This window comes from Hirsutella rhossiliensis, assembly GCF_020360975.1.
Source record: "Hirsutella rhossiliensis strain HR02 chromosome Unknown scaffold00001, whole genome shotgun sequence".
Taxonomy (NCBI): domain Eukaryota; kingdom Fungi; phylum Ascomycota; class Sordariomycetes; order Hypocreales; family Ophiocordycipitaceae; genus Hirsutella; species Hirsutella rhossiliensis.
In genome coordinates, this window is record NW_025408667.1 from 5,898,250 (window position 1) to 5,918,649 (window position 20,400).

The window sequence follows — 20,400 nt, forward strand, 5'->3', positions numbered from 1 at the left end:
AGAAACTTATTATTACTAAGCTCGCGAAGAAGGTAGACGAGATTAATATATATATTTAATAGTATAGACCTTTTACTTAAATAGGTACGCTAATCTATATTTAAGCTTATAACGAGGTAATTATACTTTACTATATTAAGCTAGCTATATATATTTACTTAATAAAGTACCTCTTTAAACTATATAAGGTAGGCTAGAATAGCTTTACTTTACTTTTAACGGAGCGTTATAAGCTCCTAGCCTACCGACTTAGCTATATTAGGTTCGCCGTAATTAATATAGAGCTTTATAAGGAGGTTAGCTAGTCTATTTATACTAATACGCGTAAATAGTAAGAGATACCTTTATAAGTATAAGGATAGGCTCGCGTAAAGATAGTTAAATTAAGCGCGGATATCCCTTATTACGGCGCTATTAATATAGAGCTTCGCTTCTATATAAAGTAGCTATAGCTCGAGCTCTATAAAGGAGCTATCGAACTTACTAAGGTATAGTAGTACCGCTCTTAGTTATACGGAGCCCTACTATTATAAGAGGCTCTTAATTGCCTAAGCGAACTAAGTATTACGTTCGCTTTAATTTTACGACTATAAGAGTATAGATATTTCGCGTATATATATACCGGCGTAGGCGGTTTAACTAAACTAGGTAATTAAACGTTAGCTTTAAAGGTAGCTAAAAATAGCTATTCTATATATAGGGATATAGAGAGGGTAAAATAAAGGGTAGATTATACTATTATAGAGTAGGTAGAGGCGTAGGCTTAGGTATAGTCTATTAAAAGAAGGTTAATAATCTATAAGGGGGAAAAGGAAGAGAAGTATAGGCCTAGCCTATATAGGCACGGAGGCTGCTTATATATAGACTTAGCCTAGACCCTAGTTTAGGCCTATATAAAGCAAAAGCCCTTATACGCTCCCCTTACTATTAATCTCTATAATAATAGTTTTCTTTTTTTACTATACCTTTAATTATTATTACTCTTTTAATTACTTTTACTTCTTATTAAAATTATCCTTTTAAGCTTAAACTTTATAAATACGCGCTTCTTTAATCTTTATTAGTCGTATACTTTATAAAAGCTTTTATTTTTTAACTTTTAATAAATTAAAAAAGCTATACTAAGAGGTAGAACTATATATTAAAGAAAAAAGGTTAATATAAATAACTAATATAATAACTTTCCTTATAGTATAGTAGTTATATACCTAAGAAGCTTACTAGCTATAATACTAAAGTCGGTTCGAATTTAGCTAAGGGCACGATTAATTTTTAGTCGGACTAATAAACTATACTAACCTACTTATTAATTAGCTAGTTAGCGCTTCTAAAAGCGCTTATAAATATACTAGTAGTCTAGCCCTACTATAAGTAGGCTAGCTTAGACCTCGCCTACCTAGACCTAGTAACGAATTTATTAGGACCTCCCCTTAACCCTAGTCTAGGCCCCCTAACTAGGAAAATAAAAACCTAGGGCCGATACTAGTAACTTAATAAGTATAGCGCGAAGCTAGTATAATAACTTAACTACCGGCCTAGCTAAAGGCTAGTATTAATAAAAAATAGCCCGCTAAGCCTTATAGTAGAAAAATAAAGTAGAGCCTAGGAAGATATTATTATAGGATAAGGTTAAAGATAATTATATAATTAACTATTAACTATTAACTAAAAAAAACGCTTATACTACCGATTAACGCTATATACCCCGCGTATATAAAGGAGTTACTTTTTAAGGTTACTTTATAGCGGGGCTAATATAATTCCGACTAACTATTATAATACCTAAGATAGCTAGTATAAGATTCTTATATATTATAACCGCGACCTAGTATAAGGGCGGACTAGCTATAAAAAAAAGAAGGGTTTTCCTTTAAGTACTTTAGTTTTTCCCTTTTATTTAACGCTAAAGTTCTAGATACCTTTAGATAGGTTAGTAGTATAATCTTAATAATAATAATAATATAATAACTTTAAAGAACTTACTTATATATATTTAATAATTATATTAGAAAACTTCTTATAAAACTAATATATATATATAATAGGTATATATCGCGACTAAAATACTAACTAATACTAGGAATTAACTTAGTAGTATTAATTACCCTTAGTAATAATACTATACTAAGGCTAAGAGGTATATAGATATAGTAGCGGCCCTTAATATACTAAGCTTAATTAAAGCGCGTAGCGTAAAGAAACGCTACCTAAATTTATATACCTTAATAAGGGAAGTTAATAAACTTAAAGTAGCGATATAATACTAGCCTAGTATAAGGAACGGTGTTCCTACTATAAATAAAGTAGCTATAATATACTCTCCTAATTATATAAGCTAATAAGTAGTATATTAATTATAGATAAAATCTCATCCTATAGAGCAAGAATCGCTCGTTATTTTATATATTATTATGCATTAAACGGGTTGCCGGTTATTGTATAATCGGGAATCGAAGGAACAGAGCTAGCTTAGAATACTAGCTAAGACCTCTTAAGAACACCGGCACGACCAACCTCCTTTAAACACGAATATCAGTGGAACTAAGACACTTCTAGATTTACTCGAGGTATCACGGAATTCCCTAGTCTTAGGGCTATACGGCAGCCTAAATCTAGTCCCGAAAGGTTCTTCCGTTCAGCTATAATTATCTATATAAGACAGTATATCCGCTGGTAGATAGATAGAGAATTATTAACTTTAACACCTCTTCTATATACTAATATACTACTAATAACTTCCGTTGAAAATCCTACCTTATACTCCTTCTTCCCCTCTATTACGTAGTCTTACGTGATTCCTTGATTTCCTAAAATTCCGCTTTTGCTTATATACCTTTAGACCTAGGCGCTAAGTAACCTTATAGAAAAAGTAGTATATAATAAACTTACGGGCTTTATCTTAAGCGTATAGTTTAGTAAGGTATAAGTAATAGTAAAACGGCTCTTTAAGGTAAAGAGCTATATTAGTAGCGCGTTATTAATAGTGCTCCGCGTAAATAAGAGCTTTAAGATAATAATCTAAGAAGTAATTAAGGAGGTAGTTTAATAGGTAAGATTATACCCCTATAAATATTAGCCTATTAAAGGGATAAGACCCTAGCACTCCCTATTTAACTTCCCTTTAAGTATACTTTAAAGCTTTATAAAAGCTTAAATTATCTAATTAAGTATCTTCTTTAATTATAATTAATTTAAATTTTTATTTTTCCCTTTTAAAGTAAAGGCCGCTAGTTATATAACTTTAGTAAAGATAAAGAGGTATAGAGTAAAGAAATCTCTAAGACTTATATTAATAACCTAAGACCCTTAGAGCTATATATAAGACCGATAATTAAATAATTATATAGTTAATTACTTTATTAATCCTTAGCTATATACTATATATTCTTTAAGTATATACCTTTATTCCTATTAAAACTAGTTTCTAAGGCGTAAACTTATTATTCCGTTCTATTTATATAGCGATAAGTAGCTTTATAAAGCTAAGAATACTTAGAGGATAATAGTACTATTTAGAAAAAATAAAATCTAGGGATTTAATAATTAAAGTAATAACTACCTTAATAGCTAAAGTTAGAAACCTAATAAGGTAATAGGCTTACTAAGAAATAAATAATTAGATAATACCTTTACTAATAGTAAAGGAAAAGTAATAAGCTAATACTAAAAAACCCTAAGCTCTTATTATTAGCCTTATAACCTTTAATACTAACGACTTAGTTAAGAAACTATAATCCTTATATAATACTTTAAAAGATATAAATAATAATAATAGCGTAATCTAAACTATTTTAGAACCTTACTAAGACCTCTTACTTATATATATACTAATAATACTAATATAGGTACTAATAAGGGATACCTTAATAACCTTAACCTTAGCTCTTTTTTATATAGTAGCTTATAGAGAACGCTTACCTCCTTTTAATAAATAAGAAAGTAAGTAATAAGATAGTTATAATAAGATATCCTTTAACTTTAAAAGCTCTAACTTTAAATTTTATAACCTTATAATCTATAAGTATATTATATTTAGAAACGCTAGCTATTAAGAGGGGTTATTTAATCCTACTACTAGCAATACTAAAAAAATTAAGGTAGATATTAATAAGATTACTAATAAACTTAGAGATATACTTACTAAAAGCTAAGATAACCTTATAAGAAGACTCTACTAACTATAACTCTTACTTATTAGTAAATTTAATAGTAAAAACGTAATTAAATTTCTTAAGAAGTTTAAATAAGAGATATATATTAACTATATTTATAATAAAGATAAAATAAACTAGCTTAAAGTCTATATCTCCTTTATATAAGCCCTTACTATTAAAATTCTTATAGATAGACTTACTTAAAAAGAAGTAAAAAAGAGACTCTTTTAATACTACTATATATATAATATTAAATAACTAGAAACTACTAACGACCGCTTAAACTATTATAATATTAAAAAGCCTAAGATTATTATAAAAGTTATAAAATAGCTAAGTCTTTACTTATACTTATAATATAAGGTATAACTTAATAGCTAGGAAGAATCTATAGTTTAAAGTTATACTTTATTTACTATATAATATTAAAGGAACTTATTATTAAAGTTATAAAGAGAAATAAAAAGATATTTAAAGTTATCTTAAAACTCCTATATAAAAGCCTTTTCTATATAATTAATAACTACTTAGTACCTTACTAAAACGTTAAGTAATAAGATATAGTATTTAAAGTCTATAATTAAAAGCTTAAGAACCTAAAGAAAGACTAGCTTTTTAGGGAAATTAATAAAGTAATAAAGGAAGCTAAATTTAATAAGGGTAAAGAAAAACTTTTTAAAGAGTTAAAGAAAATAAATAAGAAACTTAGATAGCCTATAAAGAAGATCTTAGACTTAATAAAAGCCTTTAAAGATATAAAGATTAACCTTACTTACTAGTAAAAGTAGATATTTAATTAGCTTAATAGGGAATAAAAACGTATTAATAGTAAAAGCTATTTTTTAAGTTATAAATAAAGAGGTAGTATAAATACTATTAGATTTTACTACATATTTAATTAATATATATAGTTTTAGGTTAATACTTTTAACTAGCTTAAGAGATACTTTTATTATAGTAAAGAAAGATACTACCTTAATAAGTATAAGGTATACTCTTAGGACTATAAGATTAGATTTATAATATATAAAGTAGTAAATAAGACTCTTTACTTTAAAAGAAAAGATAATAAAAGTATAATTCCCTTAGTACTTATTATTAAGTTTTCTTAAATAAGTATATATATTTAAAGGCTTATTATATACTAAGTATATATATAGCTAGACTCCTTTATATTACTACTTATAAAATAAGTTAAAGCTATAGTTATATTATCTTACTTAAATTAAGCTATTAGTAAAATAGAATTTAGTTTCTTAAACTAGTTTTAAAGATATAAAAGCTTATATAAGTAAAAGCTAAGGAGTTTAAAAGTAAGCGATATAAGAAAAGAAATAAGAAGAATATTAGTTATTATAATTATAAATAATATATAATAAAGCAATATATAAAATTAAATAGAAAACTTCTTATAAAACTAATATATACCTATAGCGGGTATATATTATAACTAAAATACTAACTAATACTAAGAATTAATTTAATAGTATTAATTACCTTTAGTAATAATACTATACTAAGGCTAAGGGGTAGGTAGACGTAGTAGTAGCCCTTAACGTACTAGGCTTAATTAAAGTATATAGCGCGAAGAGACGCTACTTAAATTTATATACCTTAATAAGGTAAGTTAATAAACCTAAAGTAGCGATACGATATTAGCCTAAGCGCCGAGCGACCCTATAATAAACTTATAGGCTTTATCCTAAGCGGATAGTTTAGTAAAGTATAGGTAATAGTTAAACGGCTCTTTAAGGTAAAGAGCCGCGCTAGTAGCGTATCGTTAGTAGTACTCCGAGTAGATAAGAGCTTTAAAATAATAATCTAGGATACTATTAAAGAGGCAGTTAAAAAAGAACTCTACCTAGGCATCGCTTTAGGCCTAGGGGGCCCTAAGTAAACCTAGGCCGCGGTCGTAGCTAAAACTAAAGGACCGACCTAATATAAAGCTATAGTAAAATAGGTCTTACCGCGCTATAAACGCGAGATTATTATAGTCCTTATAAGAGCACCGCCTAAAATCTTAAGCCGCGAACTAAAGGATATAGTAAAGGTAGTAAATACGGCCTTAAAAGCTATAAGCGCTATAGCGGCGAGGCGCCTTTAAAGTAGAAATATTATAGTTATATTTAATACCGCGGCGAGAGCCTACTAAAATAACTAAGGCTAGGTTAAGGCCGTATTTAGACTAAAGGCTATAATTACCTACCGCGCGTATATAGTAGTCGCTAAGAATATCCCTTTAAGGGTAGCGATAGTAGATAAGGAGCGATTACTTTATAAGATTATAGAGGCAAATAAAGTCGAGGTCTTCTAGGCTTAGGCGCTATACTCTTAATCTAAGATATCGACGGCGATAACTATACTTATTAAGGTCGGTAGCTTAAAGGAGGTATAAGAATATACCCTTATATTCCTATTTTACTGCCTTAAAGTTTAATAAGTACTAAAGAAAGTTAGGTTTATAACTAATATAATTAGTATAATATAACTAGCTTAAGGACTATTTAATTAATAAACTTTAAAGGTAATAAAACTAAGGAAAGATAAATTTATTATATAGGAAGTAATACTTTTAATAAGAGACTAAGAGATAACTTTAAAGGACCTTATAGCGATTCCTATAATATATATGAATATAGTCCTTATACCCTTTTACTTACTTAAGTATATATAAGACCTACCTTATATTTAAGTATAACTTAGTAGCTAGAAAGGTAAAGTTTTATACGCTTTAATTAATACTAAGTTTAAGTAAAAAACTTCTTATAAAACTAATATATACTTATAGTAAGTATATATTATAACTAAAATACTAACTAATACTAGGAATTAATTTAGCGGTATTAATTACTCTTAGTAATAATACTATACTAAGGCTAAGGGGTAGGTAGATATAGTAGCGGCTCTTAATATACTAAGCTTAATTAAAGTATATAGTATAAAGAGACGCTACTTAAATTTATATACCTTAATAAAGTAAGTTAATAAACCTAAAGTAGCGATATAATACTAGCTTAAGCGCTAAGCGACCTTATAGAAAAAGTAGTATATAATAAACTCGTAGGCTTTATCTTAAGTATATAGTTTAGTAAGGTATAAGTAGTAGTCGAATAGCTCTTTAAGGTAAAGAGCTGCGCTAGTAGCGCGTTATTAATAGTACTTTACGCGGATAAGAGCTTTAAGAGAATAATCTAAGAAGTAATTAAAGAGGTAGTTAAAGAAGAACTCCGCCTAGGTATTACTTTAGGCCTAGGGGGCCCTAAGCGAACCTAGGCCGCGGTCGTAGCTAAGACTAAGGGACCGACTTAATATAAAGCTATAGTAAAGTAGGTCCTACTATACTATAAATATAAGATTATTATAGTTCTTACTAAGGTATTACTTAAAGTCCTAAGCTATAAATTAAAGGATATAGTAAAGGTAGTAAATATAGCCTTAAAAGCTATAAGTACTATAGCGGTAAAGCGCCTTTAAAGTAAAGATATCGCGGTTATATTTAATACTACGGCGAGAGCCTATTAAAGGGACTAAGGCTAGGTTAAGGCTATATTTAGATTAAAGGCTATAATTACCTACTATACGTATATAGTAATCGCTAAGAATATCCCTTTAAGGGTAGTAATAGTAAATAAAGAGTAATTACTTTATAAGATTATAAAAGTAAATAAAGTTAAGGTCTTTTAAGCCTAAGCGCTATACCTTTAATCTAAGATACTAATAGTAACGACTATACTTATTAAGGTCGGTAGCTTAAAGGAGGCTAATAAGCTCTATAACCTAAGCTTAGTCCTTAAGGTATAAATCTTTTAATATAAACCTTATAATAAGTCGGTCTAACTATAAAGGTACTATAATTATTATAAGTATAGCTATATTACTAAATAGTATATATTAATATAACTTTATAGCTAGTATAAGAGTATAGTATATAATAAAGGTAAGGATAAATATAAGGCTAAGAAGGGTAAAATCCCTTATAACTATATCTTATACTAAGAGGACTACTTATTATAAACCTAGACTTACTTTATAGTAAATAAAGCCTAGGAAAAAGTAAGGGAAAACTACTTATAATAACCTTAATAGTTCGCGAATACCTAGATATATACTAAGTAATAAGTGCTCCCTACTATCGAAACCTAGGGCGTTCTTAAATCGACCGCGGTTTAAAAGTAAGGACTAAGTAGACCGCGCTAAGATAATAAGTTAAGCTTAAAACACCTACTAGCTAGTAGGGCTAGGAAGGCCGAACTAAGTATAAATAATATTTATAGGTATAGTAAATAAAAAAGCGCTAAGAGATAAAGCGCCTCCCTCCTTATATAAACCACCCCTTTTACCTTAACCTTACCTATATATAATTAAAAGTACTATTCTAGAATATATAAAAGAGATATAAGCTAGCTTAGTTAGCGCTTTACTACTAAGCTAGCTTTAACTTAATAGTTATTAAAAGGTATAAGTAATAAGCGTAGAATTAAGTAATTAATAACGTAAGTAAAAAGATCGGTTAAAGGAGTATAGGGTAGGATTTCTTCCGGAATTTATAACGAGTATATAAGGGGCTAAATAAAATATTAAAAGAATAGCGTTATAAAGGATACTTATAAACTTACTTATTCTATCTACTACTCTTAATAAAATCCTTTATCTTTTATAGACTATTACTCGCCTACTAGTAGACTAATTAGTTAGCTTTCTAGTATATTCTATAGTACTTAAAAAACTCTATCTATAGTATATCTTCTTAACTTAGTAGGTGGTCTAATTATAACGTAATAGTTAACGTAAGACTATAGGTTCTAGTATAAGTAGTAGATTTAACTAGAATGTTCTATACCCTACCTATTCTTATATCGCGGATATCTTTAAAACCGCTAGGCTAAAATAGGTAATAAGGTATCCGTTCTACTTATAATTAACTTATGCATTTTATATATATTTTATTTTATAAGGATAGGCTTATCTTAACCTACTTTTCTTAAAGGAAGGTATAGATATCTAATAGAGGTCTTTATCTTTAAGGGTTATTCCCTTAAACTATATTATAGAGCCTCTTTTTACTAGCTTATTTTATAAAGCCTCCCTATACTTATTATTTCTTTATAATAGTAAAAGTTAAGACGGCTTGTCCGCCTCCGGAAATGGTGGTCTTGGCCCACCACATTCGGTGGTTGCCCCATCGGGCAATCTTCGGCCCCTCCATTCCCCGCCGCTTCTGCGTCACCCATAAAAGCCCAGGTCCTGCCCAGGTATTCCTCATGTACCATGGATGTTCTTCCCTTTTTCATGTTGACTTAGTCATCTTTTTCAACTACGCGCTGTTCCTTCGCCCATCAGTCATTGCCACACGACGAGAATTACCCTCGCAACTACACTTGGGGAGGTTTTGTTCTTCAGCCTCGCCATATCTGCCACAAAGCCACCGGCGACTCGAAACTTTTTCTCTCTATGGGCTTCCACGATGTCGGCTTCGCGACCGGCTCGCCCACCATCCTCCTTGGCCGTACAACCAACGCCCCGACATCTCGCCAAAGGAAGAGCACGGCGGATGTGATGCAACTAGATGCGCATTGGTTTGGCTGTTCAAAATTACTGAATCAGGCAAAGCCACGCCACATGCAATTGCCAATTTCCCTATGCGGATAAGAGTGGCTAGACACCGCGGGCGCTGACTTCGTGCTTCGGTGTTAACGTTCCTCTACATATCGATTTTGCCTCTCTTGGAAATACGGGATACTCTTAAGAGGCCGAGAAGGTCTATCAATGCGAACGGACCCGGAATAGGAAATGAGGGCGGAGTCTTGCTCACCCGCTGATGCTTGGTGCAAGAGTAGGGAGGCCTTATCGACATTGACATCAATCGTCGTGCGCAACCGCAAGGATTCTCCGAGAGAAATCAAGAGAGCAGGAACGCAGCCGGCCCCTAACGCCGAACCGAAATCACATAATCAACAGTTTGACCGGGGTTTTTGGGAGACACACCAATGTCCCATCTCGTCTCGCCTCTCCCGATCGACTTCTTGGGGCGGCACTGAAGCCTGCGCTGGGCAAGGTTTCCGAATGGCAGGGATCTTCGTCAGTCCTACACCGCCTCGACCAACGAGTGACGTTTCCTCACGCATTGATGAATGGATCGTCTCTCCGAGCTTGATTCTCATTATGCAGCGGGGGGACGAACCATCGGCTCGCCGGTTAGGCGGCAGGGATAAATCCCTACGGACTTTTGACCGAACGCGTTGTTGACGGTAAGTATGACGAGGCAGAACTGAAAGAGGATGGACTCGCAGTAGCCTACATCCAAGCACGAGGCCCTTACTAATAATCTTGCTCATCAGGCCAAAACACCAACAGGACTTTCCTTTCGAGGGCGCGAGCCTGCCACCGTGGGACAGACTGCCGAATCCTCCTGGCTATGAATTAAGATACAGCAACTTTGCAGCTCCGAGCCGATCACGTTTAACCCCCAAATATGGGAAACTGTACCGAGAAGGATCTGGGTAGGACGCATATCATATCACATGCCCACCGTCGGCGGGCTGGCAGTTTTCCAAGGCACAAATCACCTTGAAGCGTCCTGCACAGCCTGCTTTGTTGGTACTGGACCGGACCGGGTCCTGGACGATCCTCCCGCCGCTAACCCGTCGTAAAGGGGCGAGGATGGCATTGCAAAACCTGATCGGAGTGACTCAACCGGGCCTTCTATGGGTAAGCCCGCAGGATGCAATGGCCTTGCCCTGCGAGGTGATATTCCATGTTCGCACCCTTGTGAAAGTGTTGGGACGTGAGCTGTCAGGGGCCCAAGAGCGTGCAACCAGCGGCGCCCATGGATTCTGCCTTGCGAATCGGTCGGCCCGAATCTCTTTTCGCCGGTCCTGCCAGTCCAAGTAGCTGCAGCGCTGCAGACTCCGCCATTGGTCGTGCGTTGCAGCTAGAATCAGGCGGGAACGGGAGGTCGATTTAGTCCCCTGTCGTTCCGAGAGCTGACCATCGTCGGAGCCAAATTTAGTAACCTTCAGGGACAGTGGCAGAGGGAATGACTGATATGGAACGGTCTCGATCCTGCGGCTCCTACCTCTCGGCGATGGAATTGTTTGCAGAACGACTTGTCCGACCTCAGCTCAAAGTCCCTTGCTACTGGGTATCTGGTTGACGCGCCGCGAGAGGGTGACTGCCCCCCTTGATAAATATGGAAGGCTTCCCACCTCAGCTTTCCTCTCCCCCTTTCTCATACCTTTAGTACAGACTACGCACGCATCTGGTCTCCAAACATCATGGCCGCTCCCCTGAAGTTCAAACCATATGTTCCCCTGCCGCAAAGGCAGCGAAAGAAAAAACACCCAGATCTCGCGCCCAAGGAGCGTCGTCATGATGCCACGTTACTAGAAACTTGCGGTGAAGACCACTATTCACAGCATAATGCAGAAGGCTTGTCGAAGATGAACGGTATGCCGCTGAAGGGAAATCGTACTGGAGATAAATTACTGCTGACATTTCAAAGACCAGGAAGTCGTGATGGCGCTCGATTGGTCCGGCCACGATTGGTCCGATGACATGCAGTTTGTCTCGCACCCCATGAACAGGTGTTATGCTTCCAATGCTGGTGGCGAAGAAGTCGACGAACACCTCGGCAGTGCGTTGAAGCCTGCGGCGGCTCAGCTTGCAGCGGACAATCCTCAGGCAATATCAGGTAGTCAACCCCTGCCACACTGTTCATTTCGCGGGACTGACAGAATTTTATTCAGGTTCCATCGTACGGGTGGAAGATATCCAGAAGGGGGATAGCAAGGCCACTGAGAAGTCTCCAACGCTGATGGACCCGGCCGCTCCGGCAGCAGTGATGGTCCCTCCGGCAGATGTTGCCGATGACAATTTGATCCAGACAGCGTTGACCTGGCCCAAAGCCGGTACCGCCAAGCAGTCGGCGGATCTTTCAAGGCTCGGTATAGACCAACTCAGAGGTCCTCACTACTCCTCCCCTCTTTCCTCGCCGGGCTCGAGCGCATCTGCTCCTGCACCTGCCAATGCTGAGAGCCTCTCTCTGAAGAGCCTCCTTGATGACGATGCGGGCTTCCAGCATTGGCTAAATGAAGGTCAACAGCACGTCATCGCACCGATATCCAACAGGACAAAGCGATTACTGGGGGACAACCATCATGGCAGTGGCGTTGATGATCAACAGGAAACAAAACGTCTAAAGTTACCCTCCGCGGCTGAACGTCGCACTTTGCTGCATCAACCGGGTGTTTACGATAGTGCCTTGATCCCAGTCGACGATGGGATTGATTTTCAAGACCAGGACCTCAACTATTGGAGACTCGTCGCCTCAATGGCAGTCACGATCTCGATGACAATCGATCGGCTGTGAGGGCACTTGCCCGCTATCCCACGAGCGGCTCCCATCCAACCGCGGCTCATCAGGGCGGCCTTATCAGTTCTCCTGCAAGCTTTGGCTCTGACCCTATTGCTTTCTCTTCTGCGACGACGAGTCAACCTCCCCTAGACGGCACACAGCGGTCGCTGCAAAATGGGCCCCATTCCGCAATATCGTTCCGTGGAACGCAAGAGATGGAACAATCTGGACAATGTAAATCATGCGCGATTTTTCGTGCAGCTCTCTTTGAAGCACTGTCCTTACTATCCAACCCATTCCCTAAGGATGTTTCGGGCAAGGCAAGGCATAGCCAACCCGTGAGCAACACTCTGAAGCGGCATTACAACTTGCGCGGAAGGTCTACGGCTCCAGAGAGCAGTCGCAGAGTACCTGCCAACGCAGAGTCTCTGAGTCCTATCGACGAGAATCGCAATGGGAGTGATAATAGCATTTCTGGTAGCGACGACGAGGACGATCCTCTAATCGTCAAAAGCGGTAAAAGGGAGGTGCTTGCCAAGCGCCGCCGGTGGTCAGCGCTAGAGGAACGTCGCCTAAGAGCATGGAAGAGGAGAACAAGTCGGAGTCCTGGATCGCTTCCAAGCTCAATCGGACGGTGTCGGCGGTCAAACAACAGTGGCGCAAAATGAGTGAGGAATAATAGTGTACCGCATTTGTAACTATTGAGGGCCAACTCGCTCCTCCTACTTACAGCATGATGGATAACATGGACAAATATTCATAGGGCGAACCAAGTAGTATTTTATAAAGCTACTTCAAGCACGCTCCTATCTTACCTCTTCCCGACAAAGCCGTCGTGCAGCCAATCTCGAGTACGAAAAGAGCTGGCAGCGAGAATCCCCCGAAGCTTCAGCATCATCCTTCAATTATCTCACCTACACAACACAGCAACCAGAATCTACCCCTCGGACCTCGGAAATTCACCTGCACATACATTTTCCTGAGCACAGCCCGGGCTCCCTCGAAGTACCCTGAGCCGCCCTGAGCCGATCCTGAGCCGCCCTGGGCTGCCCTGATGACCTGAGCTGCCCTGAGCTGCCGGATCACCGCCTGAGGCCCTTGGCTGCCCTGAGTTGCCGGTAAACAGCGACAGGCTTTACCCAGCTTGTGTGCAGGGTATCGACAAAACCATTAATGACTAAGTTGGCACCATTTTCTAAGACACTGATTTCACTCGTTCCCACGCCCAGTACTGAGCGGCTGAACATTATGCTGCATGTTTGTCCGAGTCGGCGATACATAGAAGATCTGTGGCTTACCCTGCCTATCGAGCTTGCCAAAGTAGTATTGTCTGTCACACAGACCAAATGCCATAACTGTCAATTGCGCACCACTTGTTGGAGCGCGCGTTCTACTTTTGGTGCAATAGTTATGAGCCCGGGAGGAGTTCTACGCCAGTTCCTCCTGGAACTTCCGCCACGCAAAATCAGATCCGATATTCAACCCCGCGCACGTTCGAGCCCTGTGAAGTGAGCAAACCATCACGAAGCGATAGAGCCAGTCCTGACTGAGGCAGGAGCAGCGAGTCCTAGCAACAAGCTGTGGAGCGCCGGCGTGGCACCTAGCACAGTGGCAGACGGCGGTAAATCGATTATTCAGCTTGCTCCACCTTCACGCGACCAAAGGGGTCTGCAAAGAGCGAGTGCTGGAGAGGATGAATCGAGGGGGATACTAGATAGACTGGTGGATAGGATGGATGCATTCTGCTCCGGGACGGACGGCCTCAGTGGTAGTGAACGGGGACACGTCCGAGCAACAAGTCTTGCCCCAAGCAGGTCTGCCGCAAGGATCACCACTGTCGCCAATTGCGTTCCTGTTCTTCAACACAGACTTGGTGCAGAGACGCATCAATGCAAAAGGTGGCGTGATCGCGTTGGTGGACTACTACTCACTCAGCCTCGGTGACGGGGCCAACGGCGGAGGCGAACCGAGAGGGCATCCAATCAATCATTGCCGAAGCGCTCCAGTGGGAAAGATGCAGCGGCGCAACGTTTGAAGCGGACAGAACGACTATCATTCACTTCACAAGAGTAATGGAGCGCACCTGCGACAGCGTCACACCGTTCATGACCAAACGACAAGAGGTCATACCGAAGAGCAGCGTGAAACTCCTAGGGGTGGTCATGGGCACGAAGCTTTCGGTGCATGGAGCAGATAGTTAGAGCGGCCGCCAAAGGGCTCACGGCCGCATGTCTTTGCGAAGACTGAAGACGATATCCTGCAAATGGCGAGAAAACTGTTTGTCGCGACGGTAGCACCAACCATGCACTACGCCTCCAGTGTGTGGATGCAGACGTGCGGCGTGAGAGAGGCGGCTTAGCTAGACAGGGCCCAGAAGGTTGGGGAACAGGCTGTCACGGAGCCTCCGGCACAGTTGCAACAGTGATAGCCGAGGCTGAGGCCGGCATCGCATCGTTTCGAGAACGGCACGGTCAAGTCGCGGCGAGGTTCTAGATCAGCCTGCGGACGCTATCAAAGGTCAGAGCGAGCAAGCGACTCGTCTCGTCGATGCGAAGGATTGCCTCGATCATCGCGGAGTCAGACACAGAGCGAATGGAGATCATCCACGAGTACTCTCTGGCACCACGGAACGACCGCGTCGTGGGCGAGCGGGATCAGATACAGGTGGTCAAGCCAAACGACGTGGAAGATATCGTCGTCGCCACTCCCAGCTCGCAGAGCGTGGTTGGAATGGGAGGTGTCGTTCACGACACTAGCCTCAACAGCACGAGCGAGCTGGCCAGCTACTCGGTCACCCTCGGATTGAGGGATGAGCAGAACCGGTACATAGCAGAAATCGCGGCAGTGGCAACGGCGCTGGCCGGCTGGACTGCGTCGCCGAGATTTGACGATCATGACGAGCAACTGCTCGGCATTGGAGGTAATCAGGCGGGCACGCCAACAGTCTGGCCAGTGCACAATCCTACAGATATACGACGCATCGATGCAACAGAATCCGGGTGGCGAAAATATGCCTGTCAAACGATTGTCTACATCTTTTCGAACCCGGCACCAGATGCCCTCATTATGCAGCTGACCAACCAGTGCTTGAATGCTGCTCCGGCCTTGGTGTAGGTCCCTTCTCGTCGCCGCAATCCGATTGTAAATGTCTCGTTGGCTGGCAAGGTATTCGAATGGTTATGAAGGTATGTTATGATATCCCGAGGACTACCAGACGCCACAAGATCTGAAATATTTGTAGCGTCGCGCTCTTCGAGTCGGCGATGCACTGGGCGCGCCGACGGGTCCCCGCTTGGTGAGTGGTTGTGCTCAGCGCACTCCTTGTCTGGTCGATGGCTGAGAGTCCAAGTGTGTCCATCTAGTGACTCTTTAGCTAATATTGAGAACTTGTAACCCGTTTTGCGACTAGAGGTTTGGCGTGCTCGTTCGACTGTGTCTTCGGTGGCAGTCTGTTCCGGTCGCAGGCGTACACTATTTTACCCTCCCATTTGGAGTCTTCTGGAGGCGGTGATGGTGTCGGGAAGAAAGACAGACATCAGATATGTGTCAATTGCAGCGAGCGCGTTCCACTTTTGCCTGCGTGGCGCAATGGTCTTCGCAACAGATGGCCGAGCGGATTTCCTTTGCGATGGAAACGTTTGGGCTGTTGCCTACTAACCGCTTTGGAGCCAGGAAGAGGGGTTTCGCAGAGCAGGCTCTCGTGCTCCTGCAAGAGAACATTTACAAAACATGGCGAATGGGAAAAGTGCTTGGTCTTGTGAGCTTCGACGTCAAGGGCGCGTATAACGAAGTGTTCAAAAACAGGTTTCTACAACGGCTCGCAGCGAGAGGCTTGGCGGATGATCCTGGATGGGTCGATCGTCGTCGAAGAAGCAGGCCTCAGGAGCTCCCACGTCAAGGCATATCAGCACCGTGGAGAGCTCCTGCTAGGCCTGTACCTGTACGACTACGTATCGCTCGTCAGACTCAAACGCGATAGCAACGACGGGAGCTGTGCAGGTTGGGGAGAGGCCCCTGTCGAGGATGGGCGGCCGCCAGGAAGACGTTGGGTTCAGGTGCTCAGGCGGCCGGGAAAGCAGGCCACCGTCTGCCTTGACGGCGACCTGAGCAGGGACTTTGCCCACGACGATGAGGATTCGTGTCGTCGGGGGATTATGCGGAAACCGTTTCGCCGGCGGATATGGGAGATCCCAATTTTTTTTTCACCATTGAAAGGCAGCCGTGCAGCAACTTGCGCTATTTGTACCATGGGAGCTCTTCCTGTGCGAAGAAATGGGCGACATCAACAGCATCTGGGCGCGGGCGCGAAAGGCGCTGGCTCCGAGAATATCATGTCTCATCAATAACGTGCAACTGCTTCGACGACCAGCCGAAGACGCAGAACGCGACGCCAAGAGATGGGCATCCACCTCCGGAGATGGCTATCCGACGGTCGGACACGTGGGGAGGGACGATGCGGGCGCAGAATCTACAGTGACGTATCAGTCTATCAGCATCGGAAACGCAACGCGGCTGATCGACGTTGTCCGAGGTGCAGTGGACTCGAATCAGATGGCGGCTAAGTCGCCGGAGCTCATGGCGATGATGCAACAGCTCTGTCGGTTCCAACAATCCGTGCTGCGCTCGACGGCCGAGCTGGAGGCCGCCTGGTAACCCGAACGAGGGGCGAGACGGATAAATATGTAGGGGCGGGTATTTTCCGGGGCCGCACTACCACCGCAAAATCAGGTCAGGGCCATCAAGTCGCAGCAGATGAGTGCTTCGAAGGAGAGGGAGAGGATCATCCAAAGCATACCGGTACAAGATATAACCGTGGTCCGGGAAAGCGACCGCCGCGCTGCATCGCGGAGAGTCATGGCCGGCCACGGGGAGGACGATGTCGAAATGGCGACGGCCGGCTTCGATGAGACCTGAGACCCCAGATGTGTCCTGGGACCATGTGTGTCCTGTCCTGGGATCCAATTGTGTCCTGGGACCGTGTGTGTCCTGGGATCCCTGGGACCATGTATGTCCTGGGATCCATTTGTATCCTTGGGACCGTGTGTGTCGTGTCCTGGGACCGTGTGTGTCCTGGGACCATGTGTGTCCTGGGACCGTGTGTGTCCTGGGACCGTGTATGTCCTGGGACCGTGTGTGTCCTGGGACCATGTGTGTCCTGGGACCATGTGTGTCCTGGGACCGTGTGTGTCCTGGGACCGTTGTGTGTCCTGGGACCGTGTGTGTCCTGGGACCGTGTGTGTCCTGGGACCATGTGTGTCCTGGGACCGTGTGTGTCCTGGGACCGTGTATGTCCTGGGACCGTGTGTGTCCTGGGACCATGTGTGTCCTGGGACCGTGTGTGTCCTGGGACCGTTGTGTGTCCTGGGACCGTGTGTGTCCTGGGACCATGTGTGTCCTGGGACCGTGTGTGTCCTGGGACTATGTGTGACCCCGAATGCTATAGCACCTGCCGTCAGTCATGCGGTGTGTCCTGGGACCGTGTATGTCCTGGGACCATGTGTGTCCTGGGACCGTGTGTGTCCTGGGACCGTGTATGTCCTGGGACCGTGTGTGTCCTGGGACCGTGTGTGTCCTGGGACCGTTGTGTGTCCTGGGACCGTGTGTGTCCTGGGACCGTGTATGTCCTGGGACTATGTGTGACCCCGAATGCTATAGCACCTGCCGTCAGTCATGCGGTGTGTCCTGGGACCGTGTATGTCCTGGGACCATGTGTGTCCTGGGACCGTGTGTGTCCTGGGACCGTGTGTGTCCTGGGACCGTGTGTGTCCTGGGACCGTGTGTCCTGGGACCGTGTGTGACCCCGAATGCTACAGCACCTGCGGTCAGTCATGCGGATCGTGCGACTGAGCCAGGTCTGAGTTGTGGGATCTGAGCGGCAGGCTATTACTGCATAACATCGCCCAGAGAGCTTTGAGAAGCAGAGCTTTCTCATAACCTGTGACCAAGCTGTGCTGGCGGTGGATGGTGGCATCCGTCAAGGCCCTAACCGGTTAGGATTGAAGTTGCAAACATTGCCCTGACCCGTTGCGAATTATGGGCAGGCTCCGCCCAGGTTGCAAGCCAGATTCACTGCACAAACCCTGATTCTGCTAGGGTCAGCCTCGCACAAGGTTAAAGTCTGCACGCCCCCTTTTCGGGTGGCATGCATAGATAGCATGTCCGAGCCCCTTAGCCGTCCTGTACGCGATTTTTATTATCCCTGTACCTAGACCGTATGAAGCAAGGGGAAGGTAACTTACGTTGGGCACAGAAAACGCGGGGTGTCGCTCCTAGACCCTTCCCCGATCATGGGTGCCCGTGACCGTACCCGCGGGCGATTCTGGCTTCACAACAGTGCAACAGCTCATTAGTGGGGGACATTCTGTCCAATCATTGCTCAATCGTCACATACAGTATTGTCCATATGACTTGCTGTGTCAGGAGCTGAGACGCCGTTGATTCAATCATAACATGAGCGTGTCAATGGCCAGCTACAAACAAGGGTGCGGGCGCCTGGCCTCCCGCCGACGGCTGTGCGGATGGGGGCAATGTAGAGATGATAGTGACGGGGTACTGTAAAGTATAACAGAAGATGAGAAGAGGAAGGAAATGAAGGCGGGCGACGCGGGGTCTCGGAGTCGTTGGTGAGAAAGTGACCAAGAGCCAGAATCCACCTTGCCAGACCGCGTCCGCTTCGAGATGCATTTCAAGGACTCTACTTTTAGGTACATGCACACCAACAGCGATGCTGTCCTGGCGCGGCGGGCAAACGGACGAAATCGGCATCCAGTTCCGCGTTGCTCCAAATATCGCTGTTGGTTCTCAATGTGAGGAAGGTTGTGGACGTGTTGCTGCAGGTTGGTTGACGGCTTATGCACGACAGCTCCACATGCGTCCGGGGTAGAACAGCCACAATAGGACGAAGGGGTGGGATGTTGCTTCCAACTGTTCCCTGGCCGGCATGGGTGGTGTGAGTCATGCGGCCTTGCAGATGCAGACCGTAGCTCCGCCACATTCTACTCTCCTCTATCAGTCTCAACGCAAGGAATCCGGCCACGGAACAACACTTCACTGGGCCTTCAACAATGCCACCCGGTGGAACTCGGACATGCGTATGATGGAACGGGCTCTTCGACTCCGCCCGGCGCTCAATACCTTCTTCAATGACGTTCAGAACCGGTGGAAACCGAGGGCCTCTGTGACAGAACGAAGCCGGCAGTTCTGCAATACCGCTTAAGTGCGTACGACTGGAAAGTCATCGGGGTACTTGTCAAGCTTCTGAAGCCTTTCGAGATTGCCAACAAGCAACTTCAGGGCAGCGGTGTTCCCGGTGGTAGGTCCACATGTGGCAGTTTCGATGAATACTTCCCTGTCTTTGAGATCTTACTTGACCACCTCGAAAGTGCTATCGAAGGCACAATCTTCGAAGAGGTTGAGGATCCAGTGACCAGGAGAAGAAGGACGTCGAAGTAGCCATTTATGACGGGCTCGATAGCAGGACCCGCAGGCTTCTCAAGGTCTATATCAAGCTCGGATGGAAGAAGCTGCATAAATATTACAGCCGGCTGACTAGCGCTGCATATGTCGTGGCTGTTGTCTTCAATCCTGCGAAAAGTGGCGCCTTCTCGATCAACTGTGGTCTCGAGTACCCTCTCGGAAGACGAAGAGTTGGCGGTTGGAATACGAAGCAAAGCTCTTGGAGATCTGGGAGAAGTATAGGGAGCGCGACGTTGACAACGAGATCCTCGCTACGTCTGATGAGGCCTCCATGGATTACATTGAGCGGAGACTTGCTAGGACTGTAGCTGGTTCGCCATTCAACCAGGGCTCGTTCGGAGCGTCAGGTGCCCGCAAGAGTAACCGAAAGACGAAACCGTCTACGGCGGGAGCGACTGGTGATGACGAATATGCTCG

At 43.1% G+C, this 20,400-nt stretch overlaps 1 protein-coding gene across 1 annotated transcript; it reads left to right on the forward strand.

Annotated features, from left to right (window-relative positions):
• Positions 1-14,809: 14,809 nt before the first annotated feature.
• Positions 14,810-15,621, forward strand: HRG_00723 (uncharacterized protein; the record flags this gene model as incomplete). Its single annotated transcript, XM_044859194.1, has 2 exons — positions 14,810-14,848; positions 15,001-15,621. 2 exons carry the CDS (start codon positions 14,810-14,812, stop codon positions 15,619-15,621), a joined length of 660 nt encoding a protein of 219 aa, XP_044725594.1.
• Between the last annotated feature and the right edge of the window lie 4,779 nt (positions 15,622-20,400).